General features: G+C 51.4%; 1 protein-coding gene across 2 annotated transcripts; it reads left to right on the top strand.

The window, feature by feature from the left end:
* Positions 1-328: 328 nt before the first annotated feature.
* TIMM44 (translocase of inner mitochondrial membrane 44) lies at positions 329-15,572 on the top strand. Of its 2 annotated transcripts, XM_066266584.1 has the most exons (13): positions 329-466; positions 2,530-2,601; positions 3,516-3,686; positions 4,602-4,682; positions 5,756-5,884; positions 7,421-7,560; positions 8,043-8,128; positions 8,828-8,920; positions 9,027-9,151; positions 10,701-10,751; positions 13,735-13,824; positions 14,579-14,689; positions 15,058-15,572. In XM_066266584.1, exons 1-13 carry the CDS (start codon positions 422-424, stop codon positions 15,175-15,177), a joined length of 1,314 nt encoding a protein of 437 aa, XP_066122681.1. In that variant the 5' UTR covers positions 329-421; the 3' UTR covers positions 15,178-15,572. The 2 variants fall into 2 exon arrangements, with proteins under 2 accessions (XP_066122681.1, XP_066122691.1); XM_066266594.1 differs by lacking the exon at positions 14,579-14,689.
* Positions 15,573-15,633: the final 61 nt, after the last annotated feature.

Genomic DNA, 15,633 nt, shown 5'->3' with positions numbered 1-15,633 from the left:
GAGTCGTTCAGCCTATGCGCCCTCCCAGCCACTGGAACCCGCGTGTTCTATAGGAGAAACACCGCTTCCAACAGAACCCAAGCCCTCAGGCTCCGCCCCTTCATAGTCTTACTCAATGACAGGCATCTGCCTCACGAGAGTTCCCGCCCTTCCGGGTCACATCCAATTACAAGCTCTGGCCTTTCAAAATCCTGTCTTATCAGAGGCCTAGCTCTCCAGGAATTCCCCGCCCACAACCAGCCTCGTCCCTATCGGAAACCTCTCTACAAGGCCCGCCTCCTTTGGGAGTTTTGTCCTATCAGAGGTCTTTTCTCTGTCAAGCCCTAGGGTTAGCTTTCCTTACACCTAAGGCGTTCCAGGCAGACGCGACAAATGATGTCATCAAGCTGGGCGGAAGGAAGGTCACACGGGATCCTCCAATATGGCGGCTGCCGCGTTACAGAGAGGCTGGTGCCGCTGCTCCAGGGTGAGCGAACCTGTGCGACCGAAGGGGGCGGGGAGGGGAATTGGGGGGATGGCCGGCCTTAGGGAGCTCCCGGCTCACGAGCCTCCTTCTCAGTTCTTTGGTCCCCTTGGCCCTTCCTGGTCTCGGTGAGAGGCTTGGGGTTTGGTCGTTGGGTCAGCTGAGGCCGGGCAAGGGGCCCAGAGGTAGGCCTGAGTGCGGGCGCCGAGCGTGCGGGGCAGGGGCGGGGTTGCGCTGGCCGGGAACTGATCGCCGCCCCTCGCCGCCTCTTCAAACCCCACGGAGTTGGCGCCTTGTGGAGAAGAAGTCGCGAGGAGAAGGCAAAAAAACGTGATTTTTATGGCTCACGTTTATATGCCTGGTCCTCTACCGAGAGCATTTCTTGCATTGCCTCTCCTGACTGTCCGTGTGAAAGTGTGGGAGGTCACTCTTGCCGGTGCCAAGAACTTTGTCTCAGTTGCTGTGGGAGTCAAGGCGTGTAAAGTTCACGTAGAAAATAGGACTTTGTATTGCTGTTGCTTATCGCTATTTCACAGGTGAGGAAACTGGGGACAACTGGTTAAGCAGCCTGCCCACAACCGCAGAGGTAGAGGGTTGGGGTGGCCGACCCTGTCCAAAGCCGAGGTCACTCGGACTCCAGAGCCAGATTCTGGCGGAAGGAAAATACTTCATTGGAATCTGAGTGCTGAGAGAAAGAAGTTGTTTTTGACTCTGGCCTGATTTTTTATTTTAATTTTTTGGCTCTTGTCTGTTGGGTCAGGGTTTAGAGATTGAATTTGCATGTTTAGATTTAGTCCTGTTACAGGATTTCTCTCCCAAGTTAGACAGCCATCTTCTATTTCAGACTTGCTGAAGTCACTAGCTGCAGGATTGATGGGTGTGGGCATATAGAGAAGTAAAACAAGTTATTTAAACTCCCGAGAATTAACTCTAAAGTAGCAATAGGAAATGGGAGCATCTATGTAAGTTTGGGATGTTGCCTAAAGTGTGGAACAGGGAGAGGAATGGAAATGAGAGATTGGTTCTATTAGATCATTGACGTCAATGTGCCTGGCTCCATGGGCATTAGGATGCAGCGTTGAACGGGACCTGCACAGGCCCTTATTATTTGGTAGGAGAAGAAATGCCTTTCACATGAGGTTAGCAGCATCTTTGCCCAAGTGACTCCCTAAGTTGCCCTGCTTGCAGCCTGACCCTGGACCTGCAGATATGGTAGGTTTATAGGTTGTACTTCGTCTAATAAGTTATCAGAATTTATCTCTTAGAGCCCCGTTCTCACGTCTTACAATGCCAGCAGAAGTGGGGTAGGCTTGTGAGACAAGACTCCTTGCCACCAGCATTGAGGCTCAGCCTGCTCATTTTCCGACTAAGGGATTAAATCAGGGATTTAGCCTAGTCCCACCATTTCCTGAGGGACCTAACTGGTTTCCCCCAAGTTCAGAGGTGAGAAGGTAAATATGGGCCCTGTATGTGGAGATCCAGTGTTTTCTCTTTCCACCAGATTTGACTGGCTTGTCAGAATTTGGGGAGGTTGTAGATAGTGTCTAGCAAGTGGCAAGCATGTGTTAAAAATTGGCAGAAGAGCCTGACCTGTGGTGGCGCAGTGGATAAAGCGTTGACCTGGAATGCTGAAGTCACTGGTTCGAAACCCTGGTCTTGCCCGGTCAAGGCACATAGGAAAGTTGCTTCCTGCTCCTCCCCGCCCCTCTCTCTCTTCCCTCTAAAAATGAATAAATTTTAAAAAAAAAGGGCAGATGAGTCTTGGACGACTCCTGCTTTTTTCCTTTTAATTATTTTCATTTATTCATTTTAGAGAAGAGAGACAGAGAGAGAAATATATATAGAGAGAGAGAGAAGGGGGGGAGGAACAGGAAGCATCAACTCCCATATGTGCCTTGACCAGGCAAGCCCAGGGTTTTGAACCAGTGACCGCAGTGTTCCAGGTCAACTCCTGATGCACTGTACCACCCCAGGTCAGGCCGACTCCTGCTTTTTTAGTGTGGCCTGCTTAACTTCTTGGTCACCCTCTTATCTGAATGGGTCTTTCTCTTTTCTCTCCCAATTAGAGATGCCTCGCCAGTGGAGTCCAGTTTCTGTCCAGCCACAACCTAGTGCCCTTACCCCATGGTACCTATCAGGTATGCCGACCAGATGGAGAGCTGCCCCTAGAGAGTAACTCAGAACATGAGCAAGCAGACGGAAGGGAGAGGCCTAAAAAATCAGAACTAATTGACAGGAAGGAGGGCAGCAGAATCCTTTCAATTCTATTCCTGGAGCAAGAGTCCCTCTGGTGTTGACCTTGGTCTTGGGTGAAGCATTTTTGAATCCCCATGAGGATTTCAAGCTGCACCTGTTTCTTCTCTGGTGTTTCTTCTATTGGAGAAGAAGCCTGGCATTTTGTTTTGTTTTTAAAAGACTTTATTATTATAATATTGATTATTATTTATTTTTATTATTGTTTTGTTTTTAAAAGACTTTATTATTATTATTTATTATTATTATTATTTTAAAGAGAGAGAGAACAGGAAGGGAGAGAGATGATGAGAAGCATCAATTTGTAGTTGCATCACATTAGTTGTTCATTGATTGCTTCTCATACATGTCTTAATTGGGAGGCTCCAGGCAAGCCAATGACCCCTTACTCGAGCCAGTGACCTGTGGTCTTGCGCCAGTGACCATGGGACCATGTCTATGATCCCACACTCAAGCCGGTGACCTCAGGGTTTCAAACCTGGGACCTCAGCATTCTGTATCAAGGCTCTATCCACTGTATCACCACTAGTCAGGCTGTTCCACTTATTTATGCATCATTGGTTGATTCTTGTATGTGCCCTGAGGATCAAACCTACAGCCTTGATTGGGACAATGCCCTAACCAACTGAGATACTTGGCCAGGGCAATAGTTCATTTTTTGAGATCGGGCGCGTTCACGGTGGTATGGCCGTAGACACAATAGTTCACTTTTAAGTTGTCTTATATCATTTGTTGTTAAACCTGTATAAACAGAAAGAAAAAAAATTAAAAGTCCTTCATTCCTTTTACATCTTTCCAGTCAAAATCCTATTCTTCTGGAAACAGAAAAGGCTTTCTCTCTGGCTTGCTAGATAATATCAAACAAGAATTAGCAAAAAACAAAGAAATGAAAGAAAATATTAAAAAATTCCGAGACGAGGCCCGCAAGTTGGAAGAGTCAGATGCGCTCCAGGAAGCCAGAAGGAAATACGTGAGTCCCTTTGCTTTGTATCTCCCTCGGTGGGCACATTTGCCTACAGACCTAGGATTGCCCTGGTCCCAGACAGGGATAGGAAGGGAGAGAGATGAGAAGCATCAGCTCATAATTGTGGCCCTTTAATTGTTCATTAATTACTTCTCATATGTGCCTTGACTAGGGGGCTCCAGCTGAGCCAGTGATCCCTTGCTTAAGCCATTGACCTTTGGGCTCAAGTCAGTGACCATGGGGTCATGTTTATGATCCCACGCTCAAGGCAGATGAGCCCATGTTCAAGCTGACAACCTCAGGGTTTTGAACCTGGGTCTTCAGCATCCCAGGCCAACACTTTCCACTGCGCCACCCCTGTGAATGGGGGTGTGGGCACTGCCCTGCGTCTCTGGGTATTTGTTCTCTTGGCCCCCCTCCCAGGCTGTGTGCAAAGCCTATTCTCTCTAAGTGTCCTCAAATCTCTCACATGGATGTAACTGCCTGTGTGGGGATTCAACCCAAGAGAACATCACACCCTTTTCATTAAGGAAGAAATGGGCTGAGGGACCCTTTGAGGGGGCAAGCAGACTGAGGCTGGGCGGTGTGGCTGGGGTATGGGAGATGCTGCAGTGCTGGTGGCTGGGAGGGGGGCAGAGTGGAACTGGAGAATGCTGACAGGCAAGACTACCCCCTGCCACCCAGAGAAAGATGTGGGGCTGGGGACTGCTGTGCTCAGGAGGGTCCCTGTTGGCCTTCAGCTGCTGAGACCCACAGACTAGGTGATGGGGCAGTGAGGGGTCCTTGGGGTGGGGAAGTTTGGGAGAGGAAGGGACTGCTGAGAAATGCTCCTTTGAGCATTTGGCTATTCCACTTATTTATGCATCATTGCATAATACTACTACTACTGTGTGGTAACGAAAGGAAACTGCTTTACTGTAGAAAACCATTGAATCTGAAACCGTGCGGACAAGCGAGGTGATAAGGAAGAAGCTGGGGGCCATCACTGGCACTGTGAAGGAGGTAATGGCCTCTGGGGGGTCTCCTGTTTCCTGGCCCATCTGTGCCTCACCTCTCAGCAGGAGAGTGGTGCTGGCAGTAGTGGATGAATGAGCAGGCGGGGTCTGGAGCTAGGTGATTAACAAGGGGAGAGCCAGCCTGGCCTTCAGGCTTCCAGAGTTCAAATATACAACCCCCCTTAGGAATGCAGGGGCAGTCAGACTCACCCACCTGCCAGGCAGTTTAGTACTTCAGTTAGAAGTTGACAGGCCACCAGCCAGGGCATGATGATAAAATGAGTGTTTTTTTCTGCCTGCCTAAAAATTGAAAGGGAGAGGACAGGTGTTCCTAGGGGAGGGTGGATATGGGGGAGACCCCTCTGCCCCCGTTGGTGTGGGGTCTTTCCTGTTGTCTACTCTTGTGGCACAAGAGGAGAAACAGGACTTAGTAGGTTCTAGGCTAATATTGGGAACATTCTCACCTTTTTTGTCTCCTCTCCCTTGGCTGCTGCTTCTGTAGCATCCAGTGAAGACAGGCTCCTTCCCATTCTGGGAAAAGGCCAGTTGACCTAGAGTCTATCTCCCCAGAAGTTGTAGGCAGGTTTTTTATTTTATTTTTTTTTGGTGAGAAAGAGCCAGGAAGAGGTGAGAAGGATCAACTCATAGTTGTTGATCAACACTTTAGTTGTTCATTGATTGCTTCTCATATGTGCCTTGACCCGTGAGGCTCAGGCTGAGCTCAAGCCAGCGACCATGGGATTGTGTTGATGATTTCATGCTCAAGTGGCGACCCCGCAGCTAGTGAACCTGCGCACAGGCTTGTTGAGTCTGCACTCAATCTGGCAACCTCAGGTTTTGAATCTTCTACCTCAGCATTCTAGGTCAGTGCTTTATTCACTGAACCATTACCAGTCAGGTTGTAGGCACTATTCTTGAATGTATATGCTTGAGTCTTGGGGCCTTAGGAACCAGTTGAGTTCAGAGCGCCTGTTCCTGCCCAATCTTTGGAGGATAAGGACTGGCTTTAGTTCCAGGAGAGCTCCTGTAGGTCTCCAAGGGGTACTACACTGACACTTTCTCCCTTTTCTGACTCAGTAGAGTCTTGATGAAGTCAGTAAAAGTGACCTTGGTCGGAAAATCAAGGAGAGTGTAGAAGAAGCAGCCAAGACTGCCAAGCAGTCAGCGGAGTCGGTATCCAAGGGTGGGGCCTTCAAAGCCCTCTCTCAGGTAAGTTAGATGTGGGGCCTGTGGCCGAGGATGATCTGGGCTCTGGCCTGCTGAAGCTCAGAGCCAGAGTTCCCACCTTGGAGCTCAACTTCATAGAGGGTATGCTGCACTGAGGCCCACTTGAGGTGCCAGGTCCTGTTCCTCTCCTGGCTGTGTGACCTTGGGCAAGTCACATCTCAGAGGAAGCTGCAGGAATGCATTGAGAGCCTCTTGCCCAATCCTTGCTATTAACACACTGAGCTTAAGTCCATAACCCAGAGATCTGTCATACTGGGGGTGGCTTGAGGTCCTGAATTCATCCTGATAACACTTAAACCTTACTACATACTAGGCCCTCTGCTTTCCATGGGAACTACGGGTGAAAAAATCTGAGTTCATGCACTCGAAGGGTTTTGCAGGGAGAGGGAAGGGGACAGGCAGTTCCTTAGTGACATGTGACAGGAACACACAGGGAAGGAGTTGCAGGTGGAGGGATCAGGTCCTGCAGAAGGGCAAGTACAGCCTGCTTGGGGCATCCCATGCAACTTTGCATGGCCAAAGCAACTGCAGGGGGTTCAGAGGGAGGCTGTAGGAAAGCAGGGACCATGGGAATGGTCCTGCAGGCTGCTCAGAGGACTTGAAGTTTCCTCCAGAAAGAGACAAGGAGCCGAAGGATACAGGCAGATCTCAGAGATGTTGTTGGCTCGGTTCCAGATCATAGCACTAAAGCAATTAGCACAACAAAGCCAGCCATAGAAATTTTGTGGTTTCCCAGTGCTTATAAAAGTTATGTTATACTATACTGTAATCTATTAAGTGCAATAGCATTATGTCTACAATTACAATGTACATACCTTAACAAAATATATTTTATTGCTTAAAAAAGTGCTGACCATTTCCTGAGCTTTTAGTAAGTTATAATCTTTTTGCTGGTGGAAAAAGATTTACCTTTAGTTTGAAAAAAATTTTTTTTAATTTCTGTGAAGTGCAATAAAATGAGGTATGCCTGTGTTGAGTGTGGAAGAGACACAGGCATCCAGTCTAGACTCTGCCAGCTACACAGAGGAGGCCTGAGGGTGTCTTGGGAGGCCCTGATGCAGCTGCTCTTGGTGGGGAAGGAAGGGAAGGGAATTGGGTTCCAGAGATTTGGGGGGGTGGGCTCACAGATTTTGGGTCTGCTCAAATGGGGAGAATGGGGCAGAGGTAGAATTTAGGATGCCCCTCAGGTTTCCAGGGAGAGTGAGGTGTTGGTCTTGGAATCTGAGGGTCATCTGGGGCAGGGGAGGCATATCTGCAGCTCCTGGTAGGAAGTCAGGCAGAACTGGGGTTTCCCTGGAGGCTCAAAAATGATGTTGCCCTGCACTAGGCCAAAGGGATGCCCTGGGCCAGGTGACCACAGGACCTGGGGAAGATGAGGCCCCAGGGTTCATTGGGTGTGAGGTTGGGATTCATAGCAGGCACTCCCTGACTTTAGGAACAGTCTCACTGGCTGACACTGGTCTGGGGGTGACGGGAAGCTTTCCAGTACCCACACTGAGCTCCTTTGTTCTCCTCCAGGGAGTGGAGTCAGTGAAAAAGGAGATTGATGAAAGCGTCCTGGGCCAGACCGGGCCCTACCGCAGGCCTGAGCGGCTCCGGAAAAGGAAGGAGTTTGCTGGAGAGAAGTTCAAGGAAGAGAAAGTGTTTGAGCCCAATGAGTAGGTACCAGGCCAGCCAGGGGTTCCCCTCACTGACTCTGCTTCAGGTTCACAAAAGTCCCACCCAAGTCAGTTTTGTTTTGTTTTTTAAGATTTTATTTACTGATTTTTTTTAGAGGGAGGAGCGGGAAGCATCAATTCATAATAGTTGCTTATGGTGTGTGACTTGACCAGGCAAGCCTGGGGTTTTGAACTGGCAACCTCAGTATTCCAGGTCAACGCTTTATCCACTGTACCACCACAGGTCAAGCCCAAGTCAGTTACTGAGTTTGTTTTCTGCTGCAGGTTCCCTGCTCCCTTGAGAGAATTTGGGGGAGGGGAGGTAGTGGGAAAGAGACTAGAGAAGGTAAGAAGCCGAGAGATGAGGACAGGATCACCACTGCCCCTGAGCTTGGGCCATCCTGCTATCCCCTCCCTGCAGCAATGGGCCCAGCCCCAGTGGCTCCCCAGCTGCTGCTCACTGGCTGCCCCATGTTCTCTAGGGAGGCCCTGGGAGTTGTGCTGCACAAGGACTCCAAGTGGTATCAGCAGTGGAAGGACTTCAGGGACAACAACGTGGTGTTCAACCGTGAGTTTTCATATCACCGACAATTGGCTGATAGCAAGGCCATAACAGGGGACACTTACTGAGCACTCCTCGGGCACTGGGCACAAGCCAGACCCTTGTTTTACAGAGGAGGAGATGGGTGGGTGAGAGAGGACCGCTCACTTCTACAGGGTCACCCAGTGATTGATAAGTGGGGTGCTGGCCTATAGATGGCTAGTGCAGGGACATTGGCATAAGGGCTGGGTCCCCATCTTGGCCATTGCCAGAACTGGTGGTTGCAGCAAGGTGGCCAGGTACAGTGGTCTAGGGGTGTAGGGGTGGGGTGACTGGATTCTGAGAGACGGTTCCTCGTAAGGGAGGACAGGAGGCCAGGAACCTGGGTGCAGACAGAGCCGAAGCCTGCTCAGGGCCCTGGAGCTCTCTGCTCTCACTGGGGCGTGGGGCTTCCTAGATGCTGACAGTGGTGCCTTGACATACTATAGGGGTGTGGCTCCTTGTATACATTCCCCAAGGCCCATAGCCCACTGGTCTCTAGCCCCTGAGGTAGGTTGGCCATCCCATCTCTGTGCACAGCTAAGGAAGCAGGCTCAGAGAGGTCCTCTAATTTACCAAGCCTGTATTTGGAACAGTCTTGCAGGGACTACAAGTTGCTCTCAGAAGTCAGGGACGAGGAGTATGTTTCTGAAAAGGAGCCCTGCCCCCTGCCCCTGTCTGCTCTAGGGTTCTTCGAGATGAAGATGAAGTATGACGAGAGTGACAACGCGCTCATCCGGGCCTCCCGCGCACTGACAGACAAGGTCACAGACTTACTGGGTGAGTGGATGGTTTCAGGACCATCCTGCCCCACCCCTACACCCCTGGGCTGGTAGCAAGGAGGGGTTCCTGGCCTCCTACCTACTTCTGGCTTGGCTGCCCTCAGGGGGCCTGTTCTCGAAGACAGAGATGTCGGAGGTGCTTACGGAGATCCTGCGTGTGGACCCTGCCTTTGACAAGGAGCGGTTCCTGCAGCAGTGTGAGAATGACATCATCCCCAATGTCCTGGAGGTGGGTGCCCAACCCTGAAGGTCCTCCTCTGGGGCCCTCACTTCATGTGCCACCAACCCTGAGACCAGATTGAAGTTCCTCTAGGGATGTTGGGCCAAGGAGGGTGTTTTCTCAGCAGAGACAAAGATTCAGTCTTCAAAATCTGAGCATCCTCCGCTCACTCTGAGAAATACCTCTGAGAAGGCATCTGTTGTCTGTGGCCCTTTCTGGTCCTTGTGTTCGTGGCTCTGGCCCATGGTGTGTCTCTGCCTTTAGGACTGAGTCTTTCTTCCTACCTCTTGTTTCCCTCGTGTTCTCTGTTTGAAGCTATTCCCTTGTGGCTGCTAGGGGCCAGGTGTTTGTCTTCCAGGTGCCAGAGGCCTTACAGGTGTTAGGAAGAAGTTGGGGCGAGCTGTGAGGAGGGCTTGGGGAAGGCACATGAGCTCAGGCCAGGCTCTCGGGGCAGAGAGGTGGGAGTAGGGCACTGCGGCAGTAGGGGCTCTCTTCCCTGGTTGGTCTTTCTAGGAACTCCAAATCCCATTTCATCATCTCCTTGCCCCCCCCCCTTTGGCTCAGAAATGAGGAGGGGGTGGCTTACTCAAGATCCCAACCTCTGTGAGGCCCCTGCCAAGGTCAGCTCCTTTTTCTCTGCCCATCCACAGTCCCTGAGACATGGCTGGAGCCTGGGCAGCCGCTAGCCCAGTGAAACCAGGCCTTTATGATGCCCCTAGTAGGATGAAAGTAAAACCCTTGACCCTGTGTGGATGCCTGTCCCCTCTGTCTGCCACCTCCCTCCCACCAGCCTCCATGTGGTCCCCTCTCCCTCCTCCAATTGCACAGGTCCTCATGCCACTTTGTGCAGGTCTGGGCAGAGGTGGACATGGGGTGATTCCGAAAGCAACAGCCCAAGCTCAGGCAGCTTCATCTAGGGTAAAGGTGGATTAGCACTCAGCCTACCTACAGTTGCCCACAGGCACCTGGCACCCTTCTCCCCTCTTTGGGCTCTTCCCTGATGTTCCCCAGATCCAGCCCTGATTCCAGGTTCCTGTGGAAGCCCCACCACTGCACCTTGGGAACCTCCTCCCCAATTCCCCTCTGCTTCTTGCCTGTCCTCCAGACTACCCCAACTAACAGGAGACTTCCTGCCCCTATGTGGGCCTGCCTTTTGCTGAGGGGTTCTAACGTCTGACGTACTCGCAGGCACAGACCCTTTTGTCCATCCAAAGCTTCATCCTTAGGGGAAGCAGAAAGCAGCTTCTCACCTCCTTAGCTCAATTTTCCTGCCAAGGGGAGAGCCTGGCATGCTGCCACTTGCCTTTTCTTTCCACCAGGTCCTGTGGGACCCACTCCAGGCCACCCCATAGTCATGCATGCAGGGGCTTTGCTCCCCAGGATCTGGGGAGGTGGCACCTCTTACTGGACCCAAGTCCCCTGCCCTTCCTCAATCAGAATCCCTGGTGGGGGATTCTGCAGAAGAAACACTGTCATTGGAGAACACGCTTGGGAGTTCTCCTGCCTCAGAAACCCACTCATTCTCACACTTATTTTTTTTTTCTCTTTCCCTTTTTAGGCCATGATTTCTGGAGAGCTTGATATTCTCAAAGACTGGTGCTATGAAGCTGTGAGTGCTTTTTTTTTTTTCTTTCTGTTTTCTGTTTAGGCCTGGAAAGAAATCACAGTTTGAAAGAGATCTGCTTGGGCAGCTGGTCTGGAAAGGGAATGACAGGGTCTGGTGTCCTGGTCAAAGGGGGGTTCTTAGGTCTGACGTACTCTCGGGCATAGATCCTTCTGCTCCTTGCATGTATCCATGCTGTGGACCAGGTGCCACAAGACCTGCAGATCTAAACTCCTAGTCAATCTAGTCCCTCTCACTCGCTTTGTCCTCACTCAACCTATAGGATGGCCTGAGGCTAGGATGGCCCTCCTGCCTTGTCATCCAGAACCCTCTTCCATCCTAATTCTAGTTTCAGAAGGCTCATAGGGGAGAACAGTGACCATAGGAGAATCATCTGAGTAAGATGAGGTTTCAGCATGGCCTCTTAATGTGCCTTGGTTCAGGTGGCCCTAAGTGACAAAGCAAGGCCCCAGCCTGGGATATAGGCTGGAGGTCCAGGGGTTAAGTAGAAAGGGACAGTGAATAACTTTTGGGTGCATTAGATGTTCCCTAGATCCTATGGGTGCTGCAGAGAGAGCAGTTTGCGGCCCCAAGTGGCCTGCCTCACCTACCTCCCCTGAGCCAGTCTCACCGTTGTCCCTGCTGTATGGGGTGTAGCATGAACACAGAGACAGCATCCCAGGGCAAAGCACATATGAGAAAGCAAAGAATGAAAAACAAAGCACCAGGTGAATTCATTCCTGCTTCAAGATCCCAGAACACAGATCAAGATAGATGTCAGTAAGTGTCCTGCCCAGAGAGGAGCCATGGGTCCTGATGAGACTCCATTGCTCCCCTGGAATCAAGGGTTTGGGTCTCAGGGCCACAGGCAGTGCCAGCTTATGAGAAGGCAAGTCAGGTGTCCCTAGGAGCACACTCCTGCCCTGTTCTGGCAATCTCCTCACCCCTCAGGGTTTCCGTCTTCTCTGGCCACCTTCCCTCACCCCGCTCAGTTTCTCACCTGTGTCTTCATGGAATGTGTTCTTCCATCTTAGTATTAAGCAATCCAGAGGCTTTTTTTGGCTGATTCTATTCTGTACCAGCTCACAGACAACTTGGAAAAAGCAGAGAACTTGTCAGATTTTCCTTTTAAACAGTCCCCTGCACAGTGACTAATTCTTCTTTTTTGTATTTTTCTGAAGTGAGAAGCAGGGAGGCAGGCAGACAGACACCCGCATGTGCCTGACCTGGATACACCCGACATGTCCACCAGGGGGCGAAGCTCAGCCCATGTAGGGCTCTGCTCCATTGCAACCAGAGCCATTCTAGTGCCTGAGATGGAGGCCATGGAGCCATCCCCAGCGCCCGGGCCAACTTTGCTCCAATGGAGCCTTGGCTGTGGGAGAGGAAGAGAGAGACAGAGAGGAAGGAGAGGGGGAGGGGTGGAGAAGCAGATGGGCGCTTCTCCTGTGTGCCCTGGCTGGGAATTGAACCCTGGACTTTCACATGAGCCAACCTGTCAGGGCCTGTTTGTTTTTTATTATTGATTGATTTTTAGAGAGAGGAAGAAAGAGGGTACAGGGAAGGGAAGCATTTGTTGTTCCAGTCAGTCATGCATTCATTGGTTGCTTCCTTTGTGTGTCCTGACCGGGATGGAACCCACAACCTTGTTTTGAGACAACGTTCTAACCAACTGAACTAACCTGCCAGGGCCTCTGGTGACTAATTTCTGTTGTTGTTTTTGTTTTTTCACTTTCAGACCATTAGGACATGGCAGATCTCTTTGCCAGAGAGCTTCTAGTGCCCCTGGAATCACAGAGCTGTTTTTTGTGACAGAGACAGAGAGAGGGACAGATAGGAACAGACAGAAAGGAAGGGAGAGAGATGAGAAGCATCAGTTCTTCATTGTGGCACCTTAGTTTTTCATTCTTTGCTTTCTCATATGTGCTTTGACCAGGGGGCTACAGCAGAGCAAGTGACCCCTTGTTCAAGCCAGCGACCTTTGGTCTCAAGCCAGAAACCATGGGGTTATGTGTATGATCCCATATGCTCAAGCCAGTGACCCCACACTCAAGCCAGATGAGCCTGTGCTCAAACCGGTGACCTTGGGGTTTTGAACTTGGGTCTTCTGCATCCCATGCATCCCAGTTCGATGCTGTATCCACTGTGCCACCAACTGGTCAGGCTCACAGAGCCGATTTTAAATGTCATCTTTAAGAAACCTCACAAGAAGTAGGATGGGCATGTTTGTTTTTTCTCAGTTAAATAGTTATTTCCACAAAAGTAGATGCTGTTGGAATGTCTGCAATGTCTTCCATCATGGTTGCCTATTGTGATCTGAGGCTGCATGTGTTTCTAAGGACCTGGGAACAGGCACAAGGGAATTAAGAGGGTTATTTGGGGTGCCACTGTCCCCATAGGAAGAACAGGCGTTCTGCAGTGGTCAGCTACGTAGGAGGGTCTGATTAGTTAGTAAGAACGAGGCAGTTAGTGTCAGGGCCACCCAGGGGTGAGGGCAAATCATAGAAGAAATGTTTGATTTCAGGCCAAGACTTGGAGTGAGGTAAATGTGAGACCATTTAAGGTCAGCCACTGAGGCCTCAACTTTACCCTATGAGTGTGTGCATTTCAAGTAGCTTTCTGGAGAGTTACCTACTTCACTGATTAATGCCCTTTTCATTTGGTAGTCCTCATACACTGTCCTTATTATGAGGAACTATGTGACTTAGGCCAGCAAATGGGTTGCAGCAGACTCTGTGCTTGGACCCGTGCTCCTGGCATCTGCCGACCCTGGTGTCACACCCAGGCACTGGTGCCATTTCTGGAAGGTGCAAGAGCTGAAGTCAGGAAACTACTGGTGAGCTGCCTGCAGGGAAAGTGTCCCAGGTCACTGGCACCGGCCCAGGGTGGGCAGCCTTTGGAGGGTGTACCAGCCCTCCTGTGGCACAGTGCCTTGGTGTGGCTTGGACTTGGGTGGACGTCAGATGGGCGTGTTGGTCTCTTGTTGCAGACCTACAGCCAGTTGGCCCACCCGATCCAGCAGGCCAAAGCACTGGGCCTCCAGTTCCACTCCCGCATCTTGGACATTGACAATGTTGATGTAAGTGCCTCTTCCCGGGTGAGCTGGGTGGATCCTGGGGTTGGGAAGGTGTACTGATCAGCATGAGTGAGTTTCCCATCCCTGGAGGAGTTCCAACACAGATGGGTACTTTGATTAAATGACCTCAAGAGACCCTCACAGTGAAAGGTTTTCGTAGTCCTGTGGTTGGAATAATAATCTTAGGCAAGTGGGAGGCACAGGGAGTGCTGCAGCCCAGACCTCAGGGCCCCAACAGTCTCCCAAGGTGGTGATATGGCTCTACCTTCACTGGAAAGGGCAGGGTCTTTGTCAGGACTGTGCATGCTGCAGACAGTCTGTCTTGCACAATCACCCCAATTCCCTCCCTATTCTGGGCCGAAGGCATGCCAGCACCAGCTTGCCTCCCCTACCTATATGCCAGGTGCCCAACTCTGTGAGGTCCTTATACCCCTGCATGGCCCAGTCTGGGGACCAAGAGGCTGCTAGGATGTTGGGAGCCCACACAGGTTCTCACAGTTCAGACTCCATCTCACAGTGACAGGCTTGGACTTGCCCATGGGAAAGGTCTCCTGGTAAATTCCTACACAGACACAGGCCAACAGGAAATGACAGCCATGGGGTGCTGATTGTGGTGGCTCCTCAGTCTTTCCAGGGTAATGAGTCGAGATGTCAAGGCACTATTCCAGGATGCAGAGGTCTCCATGGCAAGGAGGAGTAGGAAAGTGGTAGGGGACTATGCAGTGAGGCCCACTTGCCCCATTGGCTCCCTCCACAGCTGGCCATGGGCAAGATGATGGAGCAGGGTCCTGTGCTGATCGTCACCTTCCACGCCCAGTTGGTGATGGTGATTAAGAACCCCAAAGGCGAGGTGGTTGAGGGCGACCCGGTGAGTGAGGGAGGGGACTGGACAAGGCAGGCGGCTAGCCCAGGAGCAGATGGATGGCAGTTCAGAGCTAGGGGGTTCTGTGACTGGGAAGGGACAGCAGGGTGGCACCTTGAGAAGTCCCAGGGCCCATATTAGTCCTGGTGGAGGTCAGAGGGTTACTGACCAGTCCAGTTTTATCAAGTCCTGAGTTTTAGGCTCGGTCCTAGCCTCTGCTCTAGACCCCAGACCTAGGCTCACAGCCCCACACCCTTCCCTGGTCCTTCCCAGCATCTTCCATGTCCTGACCTGGCAGCCTCACCCTGCTTTGCTGCTCTCTACCCCTGGGCCCATCCCCTTCCCAATCCCCATCTCCATCCCCACTCCTGCAGGACAAGGTGCTGCGCATGCTGTATGTATGGGCACTGTGCCGGGACCAGGATGAGCTCAACCCCTACGCAGCCTGGCGGCTCCTGGACATATCTGCTTCCAGCACAGAGCAGGTCCTCTGATCTCAGCAGCCACACCTGGGGTTCCCGGTTGTATCATCACAGGGCAGCTGCACGGTGTGGGACTGATGTCCACTTGTGGCAACAGATGTCTAGGGACAAGACTTGGCTCTGGTCCACTCTCCACCAGGGTGGTTGCAGAACCAGCTGGACAGAGAAGGGCCAGGGACTGTGGAAAGCCATCCTGCTGTTCAGGGGCTGCTGGTAGGAAGGTCTGACAGTGCCAAGAGGCCCTGGCTCAGGAACGCCTCTGGGCATGGGGGTAGTGGGTCCCCCCACTGGCCCCATCAGCCAGGTTATTTTAGCTACATTAAAAAAAAATAATAGTGCCCTTATTATCCTGTATGTATTCCTGAGATTTGGAAGTGATAATAAAATACCAGAGTGCGGGAGAGCAACTTGGGCAGTCCCAGATGTCTGTCACTGGGGTGGCTGAGCAGCTTGGCAGTCAAGGTTGCT

Source organism: Saccopteryx bilineata, chromosome 1 (assembly GCF_036850765.1).
Source record: "Saccopteryx bilineata isolate mSacBil1 chromosome 1, mSacBil1_pri_phased_curated, whole genome shotgun sequence".
NCBI lineage: Eukaryota > Metazoa > Chordata > Mammalia > Chiroptera > Emballonuridae > Saccopteryx > Saccopteryx bilineata.
This window is presented reverse-complemented; position numbering and strand designations above follow the sequence as displayed.